Here is a 24,292-nt window from a genome sequence, read left to right on the forward strand (position 1 = left end):
TTAACACCTCTGGAGTGAAGAGTTTAGCAGGAATCAGGTAGATGAAAATGAGCCATGAAGTCAAGTGACTCCCTTAGCCTGGCCTGACTAGAAACCAGGCAGCTGGTTTTAAACTTTGGATGGAGCAGGAAACAAAATTGGGGGGGTGCAAGTGCAGCAGTGCACCCCCTGTATCTGCCTCTGGTGTCTGGAGAGACTAATTGATGGGTAGAGGCAGGAAGGGCCAGTTGTGATGCTCAGAGTCACTTTCCCCAGACAGAATCCGGCTGCTTTGAAATGCAGTGGCCAGAGCTGGGGTGGGCTGAGGGAACTGAACTGATTTAGTCTGGAGAAGAGAAGATGGAGGGGGATTTGATAGCAGCCTTCACTGCCCTGCAGGGGGGCTGCAAAGAGGATGGAGCTGGACTGGTCTTAGTGGGGGCAGGTGACAGGCCAAGGAGCAATGGGCTCAAGTTGCAGCAAGGTTGGATATTAGGAAGAAGTTTCTCCCTAGGAGGGTGGCGAAGCACTGGAACAGGTTACCCAGAGAGGTGGTGGCATCTCCATCTTTGGAGGTTTTGAAGACCCAGGCAGACAAAGCCTTGGCTGGGATGATGTAGTTGGGGCTGGTCCTGCTTGGAGCAGGGGGTTGGACTAGATGCAACGTCCTGAGGTCCCTTTGAACCCTCATTTTCTGTGATTCTATGAAATACTAATGGGGAGATGTTTCCAGGCACCCTGCTGCTGGCAGCTAACTCTGGGGGCTTGGGTGATCCTTCCCTGGGTCGCCTCTCCCAGTGTAGCCAGGTCTGCCTCTGAAGCAACCCATCCTGGGGTTTGTCTGTCTGGTCCAGGCTGGGTATCCTGTGGTTTGCCTGTGTGAAGGAAGGATTTTGAGGCCAGCCTTGCCACAGCTGTTCTGTGGGATGTCCTTGGGCTCTGCTCGTGTGAGAAGGGGGTGGCAGCATCAGACTTGGAGCTCCTGGTTCAGACTCCTGAGCAGCGCAGGCCCAAGGCTTCCCCTCCTGCTGTCTCCACATAATTGGTATTCTCCGGCATGGCTGGAGACTGATCTAATTCCCCTCGCATGCTGTGGCTGTGGGGAGTGGCAGCACTCAGCTCTCAAGCAGCAGTGCTCTGTGTGCTGGGTGAATGTCACTCTCAGCCTGCTCCCTGGTCTCTCGAAGCCGGGGGAAAGGTGGCTATGACCCATGCAGGCTTGGGGTCCCCGGCACTGCCAGAGGCATGGGTTTGGAGTGGCCTGAGTAGCCTCACAGCCCCCAATGCAGCACTGAGCATCCTTGGAGCTGCTTCAGTTCAGAGGTGGCTGGCTGGCTTCTCACTGCTGGAGCCCAGAGGGGAGTGGGGATGGGACAAGACAGCAGTACATTTGTACGCTGCTCTCCCACCTATTTGGTGCCCTGGACCTCATCAGCCGCAGACTCCAAATCAACCTTGGCAGAAGCTTCCCCACAGCTCTGGATGCAGCTCAGAGCTGTACCGAGCTTCCCAGAGCTGCAGAAGAGATCCCTCCTGCCTGCACCTGCCACCCCCTTCTCTCAGACCCCCAGCCAGACACTGCCATGGGGAGAGGATCAGCAGGGGGGTGCTTGTGAGCTTTGCAGAGCAGCCTGCTGTCTTTCGGGCCCGAGACAGCAAGAGCCCTGGGAAAGCAGGGATTGCAAACAGTTTACCGGTGCCCAGACTGGCAGCTTGCGGAGCAGAGAGCATCCTCGCTAACCCAGGCACCAGTCCCCACTGGGCAGCTTCCTCAGAGGCTGCTATTTGTTGGTCCTACATGAGAGGAGCAGAGCGAGAAGCACATGATCACGCATGTTCCCAGCTCTGCCAGCTGCAAGGCAGCAAGCCAAGCTTTGCTGTCTCTGCTGTCCCCATGCAGTGCTAGGCATGACGATTCATTTATGTGTGCGCCTGGGTACCAGGATAAATTATAGACAAATGAACTTCCCACCTGCTCAACTGCATTTGCTGCCTGACATAGCAAATGAATGTCCATGTGTTTGCTATCGCATGTGTGATGGGCCACCTGTTTCTCCCCAGATCGGTTTTCAAGGACTCCCAGGGCACCCTGGATCTCGAAGGGAAATTCTCCCCTCTGTACAAACAAGACAGTGGCAAGCTCTCTAATGAGGATATGTTGAAGCTCTTAGCAGAATATAAGAAGTAAGTTCAAGGAACCGGCGTGGAGGCTGAATAGGCAAATGTATATGTGAGATGTTTCTCTCTAAAGCCCCTGGAAGGTGCCCAAATATCAGGCAGTTCACTTTCCAATCTCTTCTTTCTTTCCAACACAGGCCAGAGAAGACAAAACTGCAAGTTATCCCAGGCCAGTTAAATATCATAGTTGAATGTGCCCCCCTGGACTCCTCAAGTAAGAAAATCGGACCTGAAAATAGCCAGTAGTGGTGCTGCTCTTGCACGCTAACGTATGAATGGCGTGCTTTGCTGTATTACTAGCCAACAGGAGTATCTGAGCTTGACCGTAGGAAATAGGGAGCAAGCAGCTTAGCCCAGCTGACCTTTCTAAATCTTTCTAACGGGTACAGCAGAAAGCTTGAGCTCAATGCAAAATGCGATTGTAAGGACCTTGCACATGAGGTCTTTGTGCTTGTGAGACTCTAAAGATGAACATCTTGTTATTCAATCTGGTGTTGGCAATTGAACTATCATTTTACTTTATTTTCCCAATGTATTCTGTGGGGTCCTGTCTAGCAGCACTCTTATCTGCACCAGTCTGGGGAGTCATTGCACGTAAGTGGGGAGTACAACCTGGTGCCCTACAGTCTTGTTTTCCAGCTTTAGGAAATCTGTATCTTTGGATATTGTGGTTATATAAATAGAATTTCTCCCATGCAAATAATAATACTATTCAGAGAATTATCCTCGTCATCACCCTATCTTATGTAGCATCCCACCCCCCACCCCGTAGATATCAGAGTGCTTTACGGGGGAGGTCAGGAGCATTAGTCCCATCTTGCTGGTGGCTAAGAGAGGAGAAGGGAATGGGCCACATCGTCTCCTCTGCCTTGCACACGCAGCCCTGTGGCCTCCATGACTATACAGACATACTTCCAGCACTGAGCTGCTGCCTGTGGTGTTTCCCGTTCTGTCTGACACCTGCTTATAGGAGCTTGTTGTTCCTCTCCAGATTGTGTCACTTCGTCTTATATCCCCATCAAGCCTTTTGGGAAGGGCTGTGACAGCATCGCCCTCGAGGTGGAAGAGTTCGTCCCAGAAGTGGCCAAATACTGCTACCCCTTCACGATCTATAAGAACCACCTTTACGTGTACCCCCTGCACCTAAAGTATGACAACCAGAAGACATTTGCAAAGGTGAGTCGCACAGACCTTTGCAACACAGCCTCTCCTCGGCTGATACGGTGCTCTCACCTCTCTCACTGACTGTGCCACTCTTTCCACCCCCCAGGCGAGGAATATCGCCATCTGCATCGAGTTCAGGGATTCAGATGAAGCTGATGCCAGAGCCCTCAAGGTGGGTTTGTAATCCAGTGACTGGGAATGGAGTGGCGTTCCTGCCTGACAGTCACTCAGCAGGAGAGAGCGGGGTCTAGGGCACGTTCCTTCTCCCCCTGTGTTTCATGCAGTGGGCTGGCAGCTTGAGGGTCCATCTCCCTTTCCTTCCAGTGCATTTATGGCAAGCCAGGAGGACAGCTCTTGACAGCCAGCGCCTATGCCATCGTGTTGCATCATAACCAATGTCCGGAGTTCTACGATGAGGTAAAAACCAAATTGCAAAACAGCTGTCTGGGATTAACGCAGCTGAGTGGGTCCTCAGCACGCCTCTGCTCCCCTAGTTGGATATGAATTGGGGTATTAACTAGCAGCAGTCCTTGCGCACAGTGAAACCACTTGTGTTGTGCTGTGAGACGTGCATAGTAGATAGCTTTATCCCTGACAGACTGTTATCACAGGGTATAAATAACATGCAGGCAGGATGAACATGTTGCACGGTACGGAGCTAAGATGTGTACAAATAGGCTTGTGACATTGCTCCGGTTCGGGATGATAGCAGGGTTTGGTAAACAAAATGGCTGAAAATTAAATCATCTGCCCTGGTCTCGCTGTAGATAAAAATTGAGCTCCCGATTCACCTCCATCAGAAGCACCATTTGCTTTTCACCTTCTATCACGTCAGCTGTGAAATTAACACCAAGGCCACCACGAAGAAGCAGGACACTGTGGAAACTCCAGGTACGTGGGAGGCCTCAAGTCCAGCCACTGGCCCCGAGGGCACGGTGAGGGTGAATGTTCAAGCTGTGACTTAATAGCAAGGGAGCTCCAGGGAAGCAGGCACAGCTCTGTTCTAATAGTCTTGCCCAAGGAATGGAGTGGGGGTAAGGACACAGCCCACTTTGCATGACCTAGAACCCAGTTGCTGAGCACGCAAACCTTATTGCAGACCCTTCTCCTTGCTCATGAGGCATCCCTCTACTCATATGAGTGAAGTCCCACAAGGGCCAGGGCAGGATTGGGGCCTCAGAGTCAGATCCCCGCCATGCAGAACCCCTCTAAGTGCTGGTGTGCACACAAGTCCTGTTGAAATGGGCAGAGGGAGCTCTTATTGGAGGGTATTCATCCTTGTCCCCCATGCTCACCAAGGCTCATGCGTCCCCCGCAAGCCCCTGTGGTCCTGATTGATTTTCATGCAGTCTTCAGTGGCATTGGTGTGGCTGCCTGCAGAAATTCTCAGCTCAGGGGTCCCTCAAGACCCCAGTGCCCAGGCCAGCAGGTGTGTGCCAAGCATGCGCTGTAGTGGGAGTTGCTAAGCCCCTGGTTGTCTCCGCAGTGGGGTTTGCCTGGCTCCCACTGCTGAAGGATGGACGCGTCATCACCCTGGAGCAGCATTTACCTGTCTCGGCCAACCTCCCTCCCAGCTACCTGAGCCTGGGAGACACAGAGGCACGGAGGGTAAGAGGACCCTGAACCACTGGCTGGAAGTAAAAGAGGAAGCTCGTGTGTTACTTCTCTGAGTCCTGCCTGAGTCTCTTTGTCTCTGTCCTCACCAGACCTTCTTCCCTCCAGGAAAGCTGCCCCTTGCTGGCAGCATCCCTTTGCACTGCACCAGCCCCCTTTGTGTGCTAGAGCCCCCAGAGTTTTACAACAAGGGAGGGGACAAGCCAGGAGTCCCTGGGGACTGCAACCACTCTGTGTCTGTCTGCCAGGCCCTTTATTCCATGCCCCTCTCGTCAGTACTTGATGTCAAAGTGTGTCTTTAGCAGCAGGCAGTGGCCTGTTGTGGATGCTACAGGGGCCTGGTGAGGGAGCACGGTCCTAAGCTAAAATCCCAGCATGGGGAGAGTGCAAGAATCCATGTTCCCAGAGACACAGCAGCTGCAGGGAGGAGGAGGAGGAGGATTCCTTCTGCCCCACATGGTACCCCTTTAGCTGGGCCATCGTACTCCATCCCCTCAGGCACCTCTTGGCCTTGGAGATTCAGCACATGTTGGTGGGAAACCCCCTGCTCCCCTGCCACCAAGTCACAGGATGTTTTCTGTTGGCAGCATCCGGCCGTCGATGCAAGATGGGTCGATGGGGCCAAGCCACTGTTCAGGATCAAAATCCACCTGGAGTCAACCATTTACACCCAGGTCAGCACATGTCTCACTCATGGCCAGGACAGGAAGAACTTGCTGCAGCCAGGAGGGGGACTGATTTGCAGTCACCTGTGTCTGCAGGGCCTGGGGAGGGGACTCGTGCCTGGCAGGGAACCGTGCGTGTCTGTGTAGAAACAACCTGGGGCTCTTTGCTGGGGTCTTCCAGGCACCAGCCCAGTGATCTGAGGAGCCCTGGGCTGGCTGCACTACAGGTGAGGGTGAAACTTCAGCCACTTAGACAGAAACTAGATGCCCTCTGTGCACCAGAAATCCCACAGCCATGAAGCCATACTGGCCCAGAAGCCCTGGGAATGTCTCACCTGCCTCCCTGCAGCATCTCCCCACATGCCTCTAGAGCTGCCTGGTCTCCGGGGGTCCCTGGTGGGCTCTGTGCTGCAGCACTGAGGCCTGCCGGCATTCAGATTGGTGGCCACCTTGTTCTAGCGTGGGCTTTCTATACCCCTCACATTCAAACGTGGCTTGTGATAAGGGGAGCCACCGTCCCACTGACTTTGCTTCTTCCCTACACATGCTGTCCTGAAATGCTTTTAACCTAAGGGAGGGAGAAGTGCAGAGGCAAAGCAAGAGGCGTGCAGGGAGAAGAGACCTTTTCAGTTAGGGTGTTTGGAGGATCAGGCAGGCAGGGGGAAGCTGTTTCTGCAGCCAGAGCTGAACAAGGATGGTTGTAACCCCTCCCCTTGCCCAAATCTGTGGTCCTGGATGGAGAGACTGAGGCAGATGAGGTCAGCGTGAGGGTTTTAATAAACATCCCGGGTAGTTCTGCACTGACAACTGATGTGCTCGGGGACCAGGGTGACAGTTGTGCCCCTCAGTGCAGCAGGCAGCTGTAGCCTGGGCATCTAGGACTTCAGGAGGGAGCACAGTTGCCCCTGTTGAGACATAAGGGGTTGCTGGGGGAGTTCCCAGGGCTGGGATGTGTTGGGTAGCAAGGCGGTAGAAGCCGCCAGACCTGGGAGGTGGGAGCCAGAAGCGGCAGGTGGATGAACTGAACCTTGCCATCCTCTCTTGTAGGATCTGCATTTACACAAATTCTTCCAGTACTGCCAGCTGGTTCAGGCAGGAGCGAAGGAAGTCCCAGGGGAGCTTGTGAAGTACCTGAAGGTGAGTGGTGTCTTCCCCTGCCCCTTTCTGACAGTCCCTCCTGCCTCCCAGTCGCTGCCTGAGACATGCAGTGGTGTCTCGCTGCTCAGTGAGGCTCTTCTGCAAAGGCTGGTCTGAGACAGCGAAGGGATTATTGATCTTGGTAAATGCTTTGCTGTGTGGGTGTCTGTACCGTGGGGCATTTGCCATCTCTTAGCAGGTCCCCAGCCTGCAAGGGAAATGGGTTTCCCTGGAGCTTGAAGTCAGAGCTAAGCCACATTCATTAAGGTCACTGGTATCTCTAGCTCTCAATGTCATATCACCCCAGGTACCTCGATACCAATGCCTTTCAGCCTGGCGGCCGCATGCTTAAAAATATCTGCACCAAACCTGTGCCCATGCTTTCCTCTCCTTCCCTTACATGTGTGCCCCTTCTTGTTGGTTCAACAGGAAGGTAGAGATGCCACAAAGAAAGTGCATGCCAAAAACAGCACCCTGCCCTGTCACTGATGCACCCCTCCTTCCATGGAAAAGTCTCTCCTTTTCAGGTGCCATTTCTTGCTCCATCAGCTGTCTTCATTCTGCAGATGCCTTGAGGCCAGGACCTGTCACCATGTGCCTGATGGGGGCTGCCCAAATAACTGGCTTGGCCCAGTTTGACAGCATAATTCAGGGTCGAGGCTTTAGCAGGGACCGTGGAGCCCATGTGATAGTCTTCCTCCCTGCCTAGAGCACTACAGAAAGTGAGGGGCAAACTCCCAGGGGCATTCCTGGCAGCTGGGACAGACCCCCAGAAACCAGCAGGGAGAGGTGAGCTCCTGCGTTGTTCCCTTGTGAGACTCCGCAAGGTGCTTGTAAAATCCAGTGTCCTTGTGTGGCTGCTTCTGTGACCTCCACCATTGCTGCATCCGCCCCCTCTCATCTTGGTGTTCATCCCAGCGGGTCAGGTCGCCTGTTTGCATTTCCCTTTTGCTTTCGCAGGGCGTGGACCAAGTGGCGCTTGTGCAGCCTCTGAGCACCCTCTGGTGGCAAAGACGGCCGCGGCGCCCGTCCCTGCCGGTTTTCTGCTCCCCCGCCCATTCCCCATCACTCTCTCTAACCCCCGGGGGTTTTCTGACTTTGCAGGTGGACACATGGCATTGGCATTGCAATGATATTCTTTTGCATACCTTCACTCCCATACTGCTGTGCTCACTTAAATTTGTTCCCAGGATTGTGTGGTTCGGGTGTGGCATTTGTCTTCCAGGCTGGAATTTGATCAATATGGTTATAATTGCACTTTGATTGCATTCAGAAAGCTCTTGTGCCCATTCCTGACTCATGCTGTTCCCCGGAAGCTTGAATTAAGGCTGTGGGATTGTGCCTAACTGTTTATGGACAACTTCCACAGGTCACAGAAGTTTTTGATTCCTGTCCTTGATTTCTTTAGTTAATGGCTTGCTTTTCAATGCGATTCTTTCGGTGCTCATTTCCTTTAAAGCAGGAGAGTGTTTATTGGAACAAGATGTGGGCTTACTTCCTGGAGTTAAATGTTACTGTAAGTGATCATGCCTTTACTAGTCCCAGTGCTGAGCACTTAAAGAGCAATTCCCATGTCCAAGTCACTTCCCAGGCATAATTGAATTCAGCCTTAACCCCTTTTCCCTCTTTGCCAGCTGAGGTAGAGCATGCTGTTCAGGCTCAGAGCCTCTGGAAATCAGGACCCTTTGAATTAAGACTGAATAGAGGCTGAAAAGCCTAATTATGAGCTTGCATTTGTGAAGGTTGGGCCTGAAACTCCATGGCTTTCCCATCCTGTGGCACAGCCAGATGGAATCGTGTCGACACGTGTGGGGCCAGCTCTCGGAAGCCCTCCGGCCCTTTGCATCGCACCTGGCTAAAGTCACGGGGATCCAGGTTACTGTGCACCAAAGTGACTTGTAAAGATGGGGTTTGGGAATGAGCTGCGAGCTTTCAATTCTCAGGTACCCCCAGGCCCATGTCTGCCCTGGCAGGGATGTCAGCAGAGACACTGGAAGTCAGTCAGAACTGTCTGGCATAGCTTCAGGCAGTGTTAGCACACACTGTGTGCAGTTGATGCTGCGGGCTGCAGACAGGCCTCTGTGAGTAGCCAGCTTCTGACTTCCAAATTGTTTTCTCTGAGGAGCCAGAGCCCGCGTCCCTTGCTGCTGTTTGTGCCTGAGCTACTGCTGCAAAAATTTCTATGAAACATAAATGCATCTGGACAGCTGTAACGTGTCACACTAAAAGCAGATGTGTCTGCCTTGTGTTGTAGTGCCTGCATGCCATGGAGATCCAGGTGATGATACAGTTTCTACCTGTGATTCTGACACAACTGTTTAGAGTCCTCACCAACGTAACACAGGTGGATGAAGTCGCCGTCACCTGCACCATGTAAGCTCCGGGATTCGTGCATCGGGATGCTGAAGCTGCCGATTGTAATTCAGCCTGCTCCGTCATTGATGGAGACAAAAGCGCTGGCAACCCTGCTTCTGACCTCTTCCTGTAGGCTTGGAAGCCCAGTGGCTTAGGGAAGGACCCTGCCTTTATTTAAAGGAATCTAAAAATGAAGCCTAAGACCAGGGATTTTGGTTCCCCTACATCTTTTTCTTTAGTCCTTGGCTTTAAGGAGTGATATTAAAAGGCTGGGCGCTTCCCTAATGCTGCCGGCTTGGGTTTTTCACCATTGCAGATGGGGCAAATGCTGTTCCAGGGGACTGAAGGGTGCAGAACATGATTGTCAGTTCTTGGGCCCACCTTGTCCTTGTCTGATTGCCATGAGAGTCACCCATCTGCTCAGAATTTTCCCCTTCCACCACCTCCTGTATTAGTGTCACTTTGTTGGCTTGCAGTGAGGAGTCAGGGTTTGGGAAAGCAGGTTCCCCTAGACAGCTTCCCCTTCCGGCAGTGCATGGCATTGCTGGGGACGCAGGGAAGCCAGCTGGTGCATCAGGAAGACCAGAGGGATTGGGGCCTCCGTGGCCTGCACTGAGCTGATGCCCTTGGGCTGTGGCTGGTCTCTGTTTTGGCAGGGTCCTTCTGCACATTGTGTCTAAGTGCCATGAGGAGGGGCTGGATCATTACCTGCGGTCCTTCATCAAGGTGAGTTGGGATGCGCTCCAGTCTGGTGAGCTCTGTGGCACAAGCCAGCCCCAGGCTTATGCTGTGCCCATTGCTTTGTAGTATGTCTTCCGAGCCGAGAAACCTGGTATCCCTCAGGCCAAGCTGACCCATGAGATCCTGGCCACTGCTATGGCCATGATCCTGAAGCAGTCAGCGGATTTCCTCGCCATGAACAAGCTTCTCAAGGTGAGGGAATAATTGTTCGCTTCCTTTAAACTCACTTGCAAACAAGAGGGGAGAAAAGAGGATTGTAGGAAAGTAGAGCTGGAAGGGACCTCTGGTCTTCCTTGTCATCCAGGAGAGGGAAGCTGTCTGGGAAAGGGAGCTCCCGGCATCTCCCCAACCCAGCTGCAGCCTCTGATTCCCATAGATCAGTTGTCCTTTCAGAGTCATCCTGGGTCTCTGTCCCCACTCACATGAATCCCAGCTGGCCTGTGGGACATGGGGCAGTCCTGATTCGTGATGCAGTTCAGCACAAGGGCTTCTCTCAACAGAAGAAGGAGCAATGGTCTGAAGTTGCAGCAAAGGGAATTGAGGTTAGATATTAGGAAAAACTTTCTCAGGAGGATAGTAATAAAGCACTGGAACAGGTTACCCAGAGAGATGGTAGAGTCTTCATCCTTGGAAGTTTTTAAGACGCGGGTAGACAAAGCCTTGGCTGGGATGATCTAGTTGCTTTGAGCAGAGGGCTGGACAAGATTTGACCTCCTGAAGTCCCTTCTAATCCTCATTTTCTATGATTCTCATACTGCAGCCTTCATCCTTTCCTTTGCAGGCTTCTCTTTGTAATGCACTTGGGGTGTGCTCCTGTCCCCACCAGCTTTGCTTTTCTCTTCAGGCAGGTAGCATTTCTACCTGAGCTCTGTAGCATGGGATCTCTTCTGCACAGGATGCCCCACTGCACTCCAGCAGGCTTTTCCTGGGTGCCTCTGGGCCATAATATGAGGATGCAGCTCAAACTTACCTGGGCAGGTCTTGCATTCCCGGAGACCCAGTGGTCTCCAGTACTGTGGGACAGTTTTGTCTGCTTTGCTGCAGGGCAGGATCTGGGCTGTGGTACAGCCACGGTGAAGCTGTCAGCCAGCTGCAAAGTGAGCACCTTGCATTTGTGTGGACAATGTGGGCCATGTAGGGGTGATCTTGGCTTGTTGTGTCATCTCCCTGCCACCCCTATTGCTTCCCCAGCCTGTTGCACTGTTACACTTCCCTGTTTAGGCCAGTGGGCTTAGACTTGCTGAGAAATAATTGCACTCAATTTGTTTATTCTAGTACTCATGGTTTTTCTTTGAAGCGCTGGCAAAGTCCATGGCAATGTACCTCCTGGAAGAAAACAAAATTAAGGTAAGCCTGATAGCACCCAGTGTCCCAGGGCACAAAGCAGTTTCAGCATAATCCTCCCTCATTAGACCTGTTTTGCAGACTTCACCTTCAAAGGTGCAGCAACCTGGCTAAATGCACCCGTGACCCAGCCCAATAGCTTTTTTCCTTCCCTTCCTTCTCTTTTCCCCAGTAAACCTCCATCCTTCTTAAAAGCCTTCAGTCCTTTTCTCATGCCAAAGCCAGCCAAATCCCTTTGACTTCCTCTCTTCAGACCACCTCTGCTTCAGTTAATGGAGAGCTCCATTAGCTGCTAGCAGCAGGAAGCTGCTTTTCTCTGGGTAGCAGCCATGGGAGGGGAGCAGGATGCACCATTTGCCAGGATGTTATGGCACGGTGTGTGCGTGTGCCCAAAGGCAGGAACGCTTTGGCTCTGAGGATGTGCAGTAGTGACAGTGCGATTCCTGTTGGATTTCAGCTTCCGAGAGCCCAGCGGTTCCCCGATTCCTACCACCATGCCTTGCAATTGCTGCTCTTGGCCCTCATTCCCCACGTGACCATCCGGTACAATGAGATCCCAGAGGAGTCCAGGAATGTCAACTTCAGCTTGGCCAACTTTCTGAAGGTCAGTGCTTCTCTCCTCTCTCCCAGGCAGAGTCAGTGAGACACGCTTGACCCGCGAGGGCAAAGGTGGGCAGATGGGGCTACCCCGAGTCATCCCTGCAGAGTGCATCCAGTGAGTAATGGCAAACTGTGATTTGAGTGATGTAAGGCAGCAAAGACTCCCAGGGTTTTTCCTAGGGACTGCCATCATGCCTGATGGCTGAGCCAAGACAAACTCATTTGAATGCTTCTCTTCTCCACTGGGGACTGGAGTGAGATCATCCTATTTACTACAGAGAAGCAAGTTCAGAGGTCACTTGGGATGCGAATAGCAACCCAGAGGAATAGGACTTGGCCATGGGGCAGGACTGCGTGACAGGGAAGGGTTAGGGTGGCTGCCCTCTTTTCTGATGGCCTCTTTTCTGATGGTTGCTAACACCATGCCCTGATTTCTGCAGCGCTGTTTGACATTTATGGACAGAGGATTTGTTTTTATTCTGATCAGCAATTACGTTTCTGGTTTCAGCCCCAAAGACCCAAAGGTGAGTGATGTCTTCATGGATAGTGGCCTTGGACATATATGTATCCGCATCGGTTTGAGCTTTGCATGGGTTGTTACATGCTGTGACAATCTGCTGTGCAGCTGTAATTACTGCAGTACTGTCCAGAGGCAGGGACATTCCCACCTGCCCCAGAGACACCAGTGTCATCCGAGATGGTAAAACAGCGCGGGAGCAACCAGCGTCTCTGAGCTGAGGGGATTCTGAGGCCTGGGGGAGTGAAAGTGTGTGTGCACATGTGAGAAAGCATGCAAGCAGGTGGCTACAAGGAGACAGGAGTTCATTGCAATGGGGAGTGACTAGGGGGAGGAGATAATCCTGTTGGTGACTCTCCAGGAACCCCCATCCCTCAACTCTGGCACTGAATGCGAGTCAGTGGGAACTAACGCCGTGTGTTTCCCACACAGATCCTGGTCGAGTACAAGTTCGAATTCCTGCAGACTGTGTGCAATCACGAGCATTACATTCCTCTGAACTTACCCATGACCTTTGCCAAAGCCAGGTTTCACCGAGTCCAAGGTACATCCCATTTGGGTGGGCCTGGCCAGCAATCTTTGGGACTGGTGGCTTGTGCACCAGGGGAATCTGGGGTCTATGGCGGGGTCCTTTGCAGAGCCCAGTGGGGGAACAGTAGAGCCCCAACACTTTTCTGTGCGCGCCAGGGAGGCTCCCATCAGCTGACTGCTTAACTTAACACACATCACTGCCTAAGCTGCAGCTGGCCCTATTTCGTGGGGACAGTTCAGCAAATAAGTGTACAGTACAATCCTCCTCCCTTCCCACAACCTGCCCAGTTCCGGAGCAGTCATTGAGGGCATGGGAGACTCAGGCGTGCTTGCTGTGTGGCTCCCAGCCATGAGGTGGGTAGCAGCACTGCCAGCCTGCGCTGGAGAGCCGTGAGGATGCCTTGAGTGAAGTTTGAAGTGCTGGGGTGCTTGGGATAGCGGCCAGTTTCCTATGCAGAGAGATCCCGGGGCTTCTGCACCTATCAAGAGATCTCTTGGCTGGATTTCCTGCTGGTGTAGTGGCCACACTCAAGACAGCTGCGCTCCAGACTCCCTCAGGATCCCTTTCTAGTCCAATTGCAGAAGGGAGGGTAACACTTCACTTGCTCGCGCATGTTACTGACTGCTCCAAGCTGCCTGGGCCAGGTACTGAGCTCTGGGACACTTGTTTTAAAACCGCCTGTCTGTCTGGCATAGGGAAGCAGCATGCCCAGCTTGGGGGATGACCACATGATACAGACAGCCATGTCTTTTTGCCGCTGCTTCTTCACATAATAACACAGGGATGCACTGATTTTGCTAACCTGCGCCTGTGTCCTTGCAGTGTTTGGACTGAGAGCACCCCTTACCTCCCATCATGTATCTATGAAATCTATGAAATCTCACTGCACCGCGTGTCTCATGTTTAAAAATGTGCCTATGTTAAGACATAATAAAACTCCTGGCCTAGTTGCATGCTGGATGCACACTCTGGGTAAGGTAAGATAGGATCAGAGCCCCCTCCTGAACTGTGTGCGCACACCCACACACACTCATACACATGTGTGCAATGAAAGGGACAAGTCTGGTGTTCCACCTGCCACTGTCAAGGCGCATAGCCGGGCAGGTCTGCAGTGGCATGGTGGGACCTTACATGTAGGTTCAGAGGCACATGGGATAGCCTGGAGCAAGGAAAGAGATTCCTCACACAGCCCCCATTAGCATTTTGCTCCTGCCAGGAGAAGGACCAGTTGCTAGGACCAGAACTGGGCTGGGAGGTGTGTGAGGACTTGGTGTAGGGCAATTCTTCTGTTGCAGAGAGCTCAGAAAGTGCATGACACGTAAGAAGGCTTGGTGTACTCTGGGTTCCTCTTTGTCATCTCCAGGTTTCTCTTCAAGTCACAGGCATCCCCCAGAGTGCCATGGCTGACTGCTGGTGAATCACCGGCGTAGACAGGCATCCTTTGTGTGTGTGCGTAGAGGCACAGGCCATGCTGGCTTCCTGTACAACACTGGTTTGTCTCCCAGGCATCTTCAAGCAGCTTCTCTTCTATTCCCTAAGCAGGGATTATACAAAGCTGGTTTTCCTGTGCATTCCTGCTGCTGCTTGTAGCTTTTCTGGAAGACACGTGTCTCATTAGCAGCTAGAAGTTGGCACCGTCCCCCCAGTCAGAGTTAGCAGCAGATAGTTGTTCCTGCAGTTCAGCAGCAATCAGACAAACCAGACAAACTTGCTCTTAAATGATGGTTCCAGCTCAAGACCAGGCTGAATCCTGTTTATTTTTGCTATGTTTTTATTTGTCCTTTTTCTTTTTCACTCATGAATTAGATTTTTTTTCATTGGCTGTGGATCGGTTCACTTCAGTAGGTATGCTCTACTGGGCTCGTTGAATCCTCTAATGCCAAAGCAAATATGCGCTGGCTCAGATCCGCTGGCTTGAACACAATTAACTGCAGCAATAACCCCTGGGGTGTGATAGATGCAGAGCTTCGCTAAGCAACTAACCTTCAGAACGGGAAAAAGCTCCAGCTTCAGTTCTCCTTCCTCCTAATCACATAGTAACACTCAGTAATGGCACACTCAAGAATGGCTGCATATGGCTCTAAGAACCAGCAGAACCAAAAGTACCTGCAATGTCTGAAAACTCACGGCCCATGGAAAGTGTGAGCAGGGGTTTCCAAGCAGTGTGAATGCTCTGGGCTGAAGCAGGTCATGAAGGAAGGTCAGTACTTCCAGGGTTTCAGAAAGGCAGCTGCACCAGATACACGGGGACTGTTCCCTCGCAGGCTTTTGGGCCACGCAGGCATGTCTGCAGGGATTCTTGGGCCATGTGAGTATCTACTGAGCCATCCAGGAGGTAATGAGAACCTGGCCAGCAAGCCAAGAGTAGCTTTCACCTTGCTAGCACAGGTAACAATGGCAGGGAAAAGGCTGCAAGATAAGCCAGAATGAGCCAGCAAACGGAGTGCCTGGGCTCTCACCTGCATAGGTGCTGGGTCTTCCCTCCTGCTGGATGGCAACAAGCCTGAAGGGGCCTTGACCTTTTGCAAGTGCCTCCTCCATTGCCACAGGTGTCAGAGGAGAGTGTAACGAGATGCACAGCAAAGGAATGAAGACACCTTGGGTGATGAGGTGCTGTGTCGTGCTGCCTCTCCGTGCTGGTGCTACAAGAGGCAGATAAGAGACCTTTGCAGCTCCTGGAAAGCAGGCCCCTAGCATCCTACGCAGCTCCCCCACTCCTTGTGGGAGCACTGAAAACCCTGCCTGTATAACCCAGCAGGGGATGGGAGGTTCACGGTGCAGCCTCTGTGCTCCCTACTTGCCCTTAAGCTGCAGGAAGAACTGGGCTCACGTGTGAAGGTGAAAGAGGCCATCTCCGTGTCGGGACCTACCTGCAGGGGGGCTGCAAAGAGGATGGAGCTGGGCTGTTCTCAGTGGGGGCAGATGGCAGAACAAGGAGCAATGGGCTCAAGCTGCAGCAAGGGAAGTTGAGGTTGGATATTAGGAAAAACTCTCTCGCTAGGAGGGTGGAGTAGCACTGTAACAGGTTGCTGAGAGAGGTGGTGAAGTCTCCATCCTTGGAGGTTTTGAAGACCTGGCTTGACAAAGCCTTGTCTGGAATGATGTAGTTGGGACTGGTCCTCCTTTGAGCAGGGAGTTGGGCTAGATGTGACCTGAGCTCCCTTCCAGCCCAAATTGTCTATGTGTTTATGACCTGGGAGAGTTATAATCCTGCTTCTTGCTATGCAAAGTCATGGTGGGCACAAGATAAACCAGGGTGGCCTGGCTTACTGCACAAGTTCCTTTCCAAGCAAATGCTTCTGCTGAGGCTAAGTAGGAAGATTTAGCGGGTGACTCTGTCCTTGAGTGGGGTTGAAGAACATAGAGTGTGTTCAGTCTTCAGAAAGGCCCAGCATGGCATAACGACGACAGAAATGCCCCGGTGTGCTCTTAGTCGTGGGATCATGTGTGTAAAGGTGGTCCATCTTGAGCAGGGGAGATGGGCTAGCAGGGTGACTGGTAATGTGACAAATGTATTTTCCTTTTCTGAAGTAGCCGAAGGAGCAGTTTGGTTTCAGCCCTCTCCATGTCGCTGTTTGTTGCAGATGTCAGCCTGGAGTACAGCTTAACTGATGAATATTGCCGGAATCACTTCCTGGTGGGGATGCTTCTCAGGGAGACAGCGGCTGCCCTGCAGGACAACTATGATATCAGATATACAGCCATCACCGTCCTAAAGAGCCTCATGATAAAGCATGCTTTTGACAACAGATACCAGCACAAGGTCAGGCCTGGTTGCACTGGGGATTCAGGATAATCTTGCACTGATGCCAGGGTCCAGCACAGACTTGAGTGCTTTGCTCAGTGCATTAATATTGTTCTATTGCATTTTAAAGAATCCATAAGTAACTGCTGGGGACTGGGTTTTGTTAGGGGCAATTTATATTGGAAGTTGTGGAACCATTGGTTTGTGTCTCCCATCAGGTTTAGCATTAAGGTAAAAGAGACCCTGATGCGATTAAATGCTTTAGCGTGTTATTAACCAATAGGTTACGTAAAGCTAAGTCCATATTTAAATGTTTTGCTGGTTGATGCCTTAAATTAATAGCTTGGATGCTTAAATTAATAGCTTGGATTTCATATGCTGCAAGCTGCAGACAGAACAGGTCTCTATTAGCCGTGAGCTTGATGGTTTGCTAACTAGTTGGTCCCAGTCTCAAGTTCAAATACTCGCAGTGAGGTTTGGCACAAAATGCCCATGCTGTGTTTATGCTGCTTCTCTTCCCCCAGGACATTGGTGATCAAGTGTTTTTTCATGTTGGAAACATCCTTCCTGTCTGGATCATTTCTTGTAGTTGTCTTTCATGACGCTGGGTTTCTGCCAGTAGAGATGTTCCTTCTCCTTTTAAAAGTCAGCCAGATGATCAGCATCTGGATCTTCCAAAAAAAAGAAAGCTTAGATCTTTGCAGGGGCCTGAGTGCCAGAACTCAGTGTGCATGCTAGGAGGAGCAGCTAGGAGGATATGTCATCTTTCACAGGGCTTGGACGGCCAAGTGGAACATACTTTTGCCACTGAAGCTGACTTCCATCAGTGGTCTGAGCATGACACCTAATTTTGTCTGTGTTCTCCAGGAGATTTGTGGGCTTTCTGCTAAATGTTGCCTCCCTTAAGCAGACTGTTATGATGGGAAGGCATGACCCAAGAGCAGCCCATGGTTCAGAAGGTGCTCAAACTGGCTTCAGGGAGAAACTATATTTCCTGTGTGAATGCAGGCAGAGAGAGCTGGGTGGGCACGAACAGGATGAGAGTGGCTTGAGTGTGCTGTGAGGGGGTGATGGATGGGTGAGGAGAGGGATCAGGGCAGCAGAGGTTGGGGGGATTACAAGGGATGGGGGGGAGACTCTTCCCCTCTGCATCCTCCCCTCACACCAGGATCCTAATGGAGCCTGAGCCCCTCTCCTGAGTCTGCTCACATGGGCCTAGGAGACCTGGGCCCCTGGTGCAAGCACATCTTCTCTAGACAGTCACCATTTGCTGTCACTGCAGCTGCTGAGTGGGGCAGGAGGTTGTCTCCTTCCTCAGCAATGTGCAGCAGAGACCCTAGCTCTAGTTTAGCAGAGGTTTTGACTCTAGGCCTGTCAGGAGGCCCTGAACCACTTCAACACGGGCTTCCTCAGGTCCTGTTGGAAGGGGGTTTGCAGGGCTGAGCGAGCCCCCCCACTCCACTGATCTAGAGAGACAATCCCCTCCCTGGGGGAAAGTGCCAGAGGGAGAAAGTGTCCTGGGAACTGGCCAGCCAGGGGAGCTGGATCGCTGCTGACAGGGGCTGGCAGCCACGTGGCTGATGAGAAATGAGCTGTACCCATGCTCAGCACAGCAAAGACTCGTGCAAAGGGCAGGGCAGGAGTGGTAGGGCGCCAGCCCCCAGGAACACCTTCTGAGTTGCTTTTGTGTATGTGGTTTCACGCTCTCACCATCCTGAGCTGCCTGAAAACAAGAACCAATTCTCTCCCAGAACAAGTTCTCTCCCACTCTCCTAGAGGCTTGTTGTGTTGCTGTGGCATGTGTCGTGTGGAGTGACTGTTTAAGAGTTCGGCATGAATTGCAGGTGGAGAGGTGGGTGGGGGAAGAGAGCGATCCACTGTGAAATGCTGCAGGACCTGGCCAAACCCCATTGCCCTCCGTGAAACATGCCACATGCTCCATTTAAAGCATAGCACAAATGACCTGCCAAGACGTTCTGCGTTTTACAAGTAACATCTTTGGGACTGAATCACCGTTTTTGCAGCTTATCTGGTGGTAACAGAATACATGGCACATTACAATTTATCACATGACTGATGCATTAATCCTGAGATAAATGTCATGTCTGTCAGGGGCCCCTAGCACGTATCAGTCCCAAATCCGCTCTGGGGAAAGCGGTGCTGGAAATATGGTTTTCAAAACTGTACAGGGAAGAGCTTATAGTGTATGTGTGCAGAGAGGCTTCCTGGGAAGGTTTCTAGACAGCTGGTTTTCATGCCACTTTGTGACCGCGTGGGATGTGCAATGTCTGAGCTACATTGGCTGAGGTATGTACAGGCCCTGCTCTAGGGAAATGGCTGAGGAAGGTCAACAGTTGTCTTCCTATTTAGATTTTTAATCATGAGGAAATGCAGTAATTCAGGTGGTGTGCAAACTGCCTTGGAGAGGAAAGGAATTTCCATCTGGAAATGCCTGCAGGGAGCAAGGGGAAACGGGACAGACACGCCAGAGTCTCTGAACGTTTTTTGACCCGCTTGAGTCAGTAAAAAGCTTTGGGTTAGTTTTGGCCTGTTCATCCATCTCTCACCTGTCCATTCGTTCTGAAGCACCTAAAATCTTAAAACCAAAAGTCATTTGGGATGAGGAAATCAAGCTTTTTCCTTGCAGAAGATGCTGATTTCAGAAATTTCAGAAGTTTCTGATGATTTTTCAAGTGAGCAATTCAGCTAGGCCAGCTGTTCCCCCCAAACACTTTCACTGGCAGACATTGTGTGTGCAAAGTCCTGACCGGGCCTTAGCTTTATTGCAAGATAAAGAAGCAATGGCCACCACTTGTTAATCCCAGCGGGACTGGCTGCGTGCAACATGCTCTGGAAAAGCAGGCTGCTTTCTTGGAGGAAAAGTACCCTGGGGCTTCAGGTGCTTTTCCATGGCTCCAGAGATGTGGATTCAGTTCCTAACTCTGCTTGTTTTTCTGGAAGGCTGGACAGGCCACTTTACACCCTGGCTCACACTCCGCAGCACAGGGACAGTACAGTTTTCCTAACTCACAGGGAGGTTATGAGGACTTCACAAGTTTTTCTAGGCAGGGATCACCCTTGAGAGTAATCCAGTAAGAGTATCTGTGGAAGAGCTGTAGCTAGGTTGGTGGGTGCGTAGGGTTAGGAGATGCTGGGGGGATTTGAAAGCTCTGGCTGTTTCCTCAATACCTACGGTCATTCATTTTCTTTCAGAACCAGCAGGCAAAAATTGCCCAGCTGTATCTGCCACTGGTGGGATTGCTCTTAGAAAATATCCCGCGGGTGGCTAGCCAGGACACACTGTACTCGTGCGCAGCGATGTCTCCTTCGGTGAGTAACATGGCAGGGTTTAGGATCTACCTTCTCCTTGGCACAGCAAGCCCAGTAACCCTGCATGCAGGCAGCAGATGGCTCAGTTTGGCTTTAGAAATAAAGAACCATGCTCTCTCCCACATCCCTGGGTTTTGGTCTTGTTCATTTAATTCAGTTCACTTTCTCTTTTAGCTCCTAATATGGATCTGTTCTGCTAGCTGACATGCCTTGGGAGGGTTGGAAAGTCGGGCTGGAAGGGACCACGTGACGTTACCTCGTCCAGCCCCCTGCTCAAGGCAGGATCATAGAACCATGGACAAGTCAGGGTGGCAGGGAGCTCAGGAGGTCGCATCTAGTCCAACCCCTTGCTCTAAGCCAGCCCCAACTACATCATCCCAGACAAGGCTTTGTCTACCCAGGTCTTCAAAACTTCCAAGGATGGTGCGTCCACCACCTCTCTGGGTAACCTGTTCCAGTGTTTTACTGCCCTCCTGGTGAGAACATTCTTCTTAATATCCAACCTCAACTTCCCTTGCTGCAGCCTGAGCCCATTGCTCCTTGTCCTGTCATCTGCCCCCACTGAGACCAGTCCAGCTCCATCCTCTTTGCAGCCCCTCTGCAGGTAGTTGAAGGCTGCCATTAAATCCCCCCTCAGTCCTCTCTTCTCCAGACTAAATCAGCCCAGTTCCCTCAGCCTCTCCTCACCAGTCCTGTCCCCCCAGACCCCAAACCATTTTCGTTGCCCTCTGCTGGACTCTCTCCAATGTGTCCAGTGGACCTTTCTGTAGTGGGGGGCCCAAAACTGGACACACTCTAGATGTGTGCTGTTCTCCAGATGTGGCCTCACCAGTGCTCAGCTGAGGGGAAGAATCACTTCCCTTCACCCGCTGACAACACACCTACCAATGCAGCCCAGGATGCCGTTAGCTTTCTTGGCACCAATGGCACATTGCTGGCTCCTGTTCATCCTCTTGTCCTGTCAGCCCAGGTCCTTTTCTACAGAGCTGCTTCCCAACCAGTCACTCCCAGCCTGTACCAGTGCATGGGATTGTTCCCTCCTAAGTGCAGGACTTGCATTAGCCCTTGTTGAACCTCATAAGGTTTCTTTTGGGCCAATCCTCCAATTTGTCTGGGTCACTCTGAATCCTAGCCCTATCCTCCAGTGTATCTACTACTCCCCCTCCCCCCAGCTTGGTGTTACCCACAAACTTTCTGAGGGTGCACTCTATGCCATCTTCCAGGTCGTTGAAGATCTTGAACAAAACCGGCCCTAGGACTTACTGCTGAGGCACTCCACTTAATACCAGCTGCCAACTAGACATCAAGCCATTGATTACTACTCTCTTAGCCTGATGCTCCGGCCAGTTTTCTATCTACCTGGCGGTCCATTAATCCAGCCCATACTTCCTTAGCTTCCTGCGAGAATGTTGTGGGAGATCGTACCAAAAGCCTTGCTAAAATCAAGGGACACCACGTACACCTGTGTCCCGCATCCACAGAGCCAGTTACCTCCTCATGGAGGTGATCAGGTTGGTCAGCCATAACTTGCCCTCGGTGGATCCATGCTTCCTGTTCCTGATCACTTCCTTCTCCTCCAAGTGCTTAGAAATGGATTCCTTGAGGATCTGCTCCATGACTTTTCCAGGGACTGAGATGAGGCTGATCGGTCTGTAGTTCCCTGGATCCTCCTTTTCCCTTTCTTAAATATGGGCACTATGTGTGCCCTTTTCCAGTCATCCGGGACCTCTCCTGATCGCCATGACTTTTCAACGATGATGGCCAGTGGCTCTGCAATCACATCAGCCAGCTCCCTCAGCACCCTCGGGTGCATCCCATGCGGCCCCGTGGACTTGTACACGGCCAACTTTACTAAACCTGTTTTTTCACCACTGAGGGCTGCTCACCTCCTCCCCAAACTGCGCTGCCCAATGCAGTAGTCTAGGAGCTGAGCTTGCCTGTGAAGACTGAAGCAAAAAAGGCATTGAGCACTTCAGCCTTTTCTGCATCCTCTGCCCCATTCAGTCAGGGACCCACATTTTCCCTGATCCTCCTCTTGCTACCAGCATACCTGTAGAAACTCTTCTTGTTCCCCTTCACATCCCTGGCTAGCTGCAACTCCACAATTGTATCTTGGCCTTCCTGACTTTATCCCCGCATGCCCGAGCAATGCTCTTGTATTCTTCCCTAGTTGCATGTCCAAGTTTCCACTTCTTATAAGCTTCCTTTTTGTGACTTAGTTTACTGAAAAGTTTCCTGCTAAGCCAAGCTGGTCTGCTGTACTTGCTAGTCTTCTTGTGCATCAGCCTGGTTTGTTCCTGCACTCTCACTAAAGCTTCTTTGAAGTACAGCCAGCTCTCCTGGACTCCTCTCCCCCTCAGACTGGCTTCCCGGGGGATCCTGCTCATGAGTCCCTTGAGTAAGTCAAAGTCTGCTTTTCTGACGTCCAGGGTCCTTACTCTGCTGCTCTCCATCCTTCTTTCCTCGGGATCCTGAACTTAATCATCTCATGGTCGCTACTGCCCAAATTGCCATCTACTAGTACATTCCCCACCAATTCTTCCCTGTTTGTGAGCAGCAAGTCAAGTAGAGCATGGCTCCTAGTTTGCCACGCCCGATCATTCCCAACTAAACCAAACCACCAAGTGTGGCTGCTTTTAAAAATGTCCAGTAATGGAGATTTCACAACTTTTCTCAGAAGCCTGTGCCAGTGCTTCTCTAGATTTCTGGTACAATGCCTGAACACCCACAGGGTCAGCAAGTTCTTCCCAATCTCCAACCATAATATTCTCCAGATTAAACAACCCTAGCCTTTTCAGCCTTTCCTTGTAAGTCTTGCTTGCCAGGCCCCTAATCATTTTCTCACTCTCTACTGGACTCTTTCCAGTCTGTTCAAATCCTTCTTGAAGTGTGGAGCACAGGACTAGACACTGTACTGCAGATGAGGCCTCCCCAGTACTGAATGGAGTGGCAGAATCACATCCCTTGATTTGCAAGTGAGACTCCTGGCTTTTTTGCAACAAGAGCACACCATTGGCTCAGCTTGTGGTAACCTCAGATCCTTTTCTGCAGTATTGCAGCCTACCCACTCATTCCTTAGTCGGTATTTGTGCATGCAGTTATTCTGTCCCAAGCTCAGGACTTTGCATTTGTCCTTGTTAAATCTCATCTGATTGACTGCAGACCATTTTCCAGTCTATCCAGGACATTCTGGATCCTGGCCCTCTCCTACATACAATATTGCCAGTTGAGGCAAGGCTGTTAGTGACATGTCGTAGTGCATTCGTTATTGGCCATGCATACATTTACAATAGGAACTGCCTATGTATACGTGAGATCAGAATTTGGACTGTTATCAAGCTGTCTCGCAAATTGTACCTGCCTGTTTGTGTGGGGCAAGGAAATTCCTTTCTGAGAGACAAGTAAAGTATGGGATTTCAGAGCCAGTTAGACTTCTTCCACATTGTAAAATGTCCTAAAACTTGTATGAAAATGGGGAGAAAAAATGGACAATGAGTTTATAAAACAGCTTTGCTGTTCTTTAGTCAAGTCTGCTAGTTTTTCATCATCCTTCTCTTCATGTAAAAAATAAGGGAGTAGATTCTCTTTTTCCATTCTGCTTTTGCAAAGGCATTTTACGTGGCTTTTTTATGTGGTTGATTTTTCTCGTTTTACCAAATGACAAAGCTATTCAGTTGCATATGGCTCCTCTTGCTTTGCAGGCCTCCAGGGATGACTTTGTGTGTAATTTCACCTCCCCATCCAACAGATCGAGTCTGATTGCAGATAAAGATACAGGTAAGTGTTTTGTTTGAAGTGCTAATTAAAGACTCACTGGAGCTACCTACAGAGCAGCTGGGAGCTTCACAGAACTGTGGCATAAAACAGGAGCACCCCTTTTGTCAAGTAGCCTTGCAAAGTTTTGTACTGTTTTCTCCATGAAAAACCAGTTCTGAATTAATCATTGTGCCAGTTGCAGTGCTCACACTTGCTATTTATTTCCTTGGTAAATCATATCTAATGAGCCATTTTACTATGGTGTGTAAGAGCTGACTTGGCCTTTGTGGCCTTGTTCTTTTCTTTCCCTGTAGCCTATGGTGCAGCACTGCAGAATGGCCACGTCCTGAAAAGGGAGGACTCCAAGGCATCGCTAAACTCAGAAGGGGCGGCGGGTTCTCCTGATCAGTGTCACGCTGGCGAAAATGTAATGCACCCGGGATGGCGGAGCACAAAGCTTCCTGCACGTTCAGGCTGCCCTTGAGACCTCACTCCTGCCTGCCCTTTGACAGATACGTGTTGGATAGACACCGTGCTGGGTCTCAGCATTTGATCTCAGCAGTATTCCTGCCCAGAACAGGGGGGTTAGACTCAATTATCTTTCAAGGTCCCTTCCAGCCCTTAATTTCTTTTTC

The 24,292-nt window shown here is 51.2% G+C and overlaps 1 protein-coding gene across 1 annotated transcript in view; it reads left to right on the top strand.

The window, feature by feature from the left end:
• The window catches only part of DOCK11 (dedicator of cytokinesis 11), an 81,921-nt gene that overhangs the window by 23,950 nt on the left and 33,679 nt on the right, over positions 1 to 24,292 (top strand). The window contains exons 14-34 of the mRNA XM_019521264.1: positions 2,041 to 2,163; positions 2,295 to 2,371; positions 3,149 to 3,333; positions 3,428 to 3,493; positions 3,646 to 3,738; positions 4,089 to 4,212; positions 4,808 to 4,929; positions 5,523 to 5,609; positions 6,648 to 6,737; positions 8,992 to 9,110; positions 9,749 to 9,818; positions 9,900 to 10,025; positions 11,109 to 11,180; positions 11,635 to 11,781; positions 12,218 to 12,301; positions 12,727 to 12,838; positions 14,633 to 14,671; positions 16,411 to 16,589; positions 19,785 to 19,901; positions 23,603 to 23,678; positions 23,972 to 24,084. Coding sequence (XP_019376809.1) covers positions 2,041 to 2,163; positions 2,295 to 2,371; positions 3,149 to 3,333; positions 3,428 to 3,493; positions 3,646 to 3,738; positions 4,089 to 4,212; positions 4,808 to 4,929; positions 5,523 to 5,609; positions 6,648 to 6,737; positions 8,992 to 9,110; positions 9,749 to 9,818; positions 9,900 to 10,025; positions 11,109 to 11,180; positions 11,635 to 11,781; positions 12,218 to 12,301; positions 12,727 to 12,838; positions 14,633 to 14,671; positions 16,411 to 16,589; positions 19,785 to 19,901; positions 23,603 to 23,678; positions 23,972 to 24,084 — 2,221 coding nt within the window. The remainder of the gene's footprint in view (positions 1 to 2,040; positions 2,164 to 2,294; positions 2,372 to 3,148; positions 3,334 to 3,427; positions 3,494 to 3,645; positions 3,739 to 4,088; positions 4,213 to 4,807; positions 4,930 to 5,522; positions 5,610 to 6,647; positions 6,738 to 8,991; positions 9,111 to 9,748; positions 9,819 to 9,899; positions 10,026 to 11,108; positions 11,181 to 11,634; positions 11,782 to 12,217; positions 12,302 to 12,726; positions 12,839 to 14,632; positions 14,672 to 16,410; positions 16,590 to 19,784; positions 19,902 to 23,602; positions 23,679 to 23,971; positions 24,085 to 24,292) is intronic.

The sequence above is a fragment of the Gavialis gangeticus genome, unplaced genomic scaffold (assembly GCF_001723915.1).
Source record: "Gavialis gangeticus isolate Ggan-Ray unplaced genomic scaffold, GavGan_comp1, whole genome shotgun sequence".
Taxonomy (NCBI): Eukaryota; Metazoa; Chordata; order Crocodylia; family Gavialidae; genus Gavialis; species Gavialis gangeticus.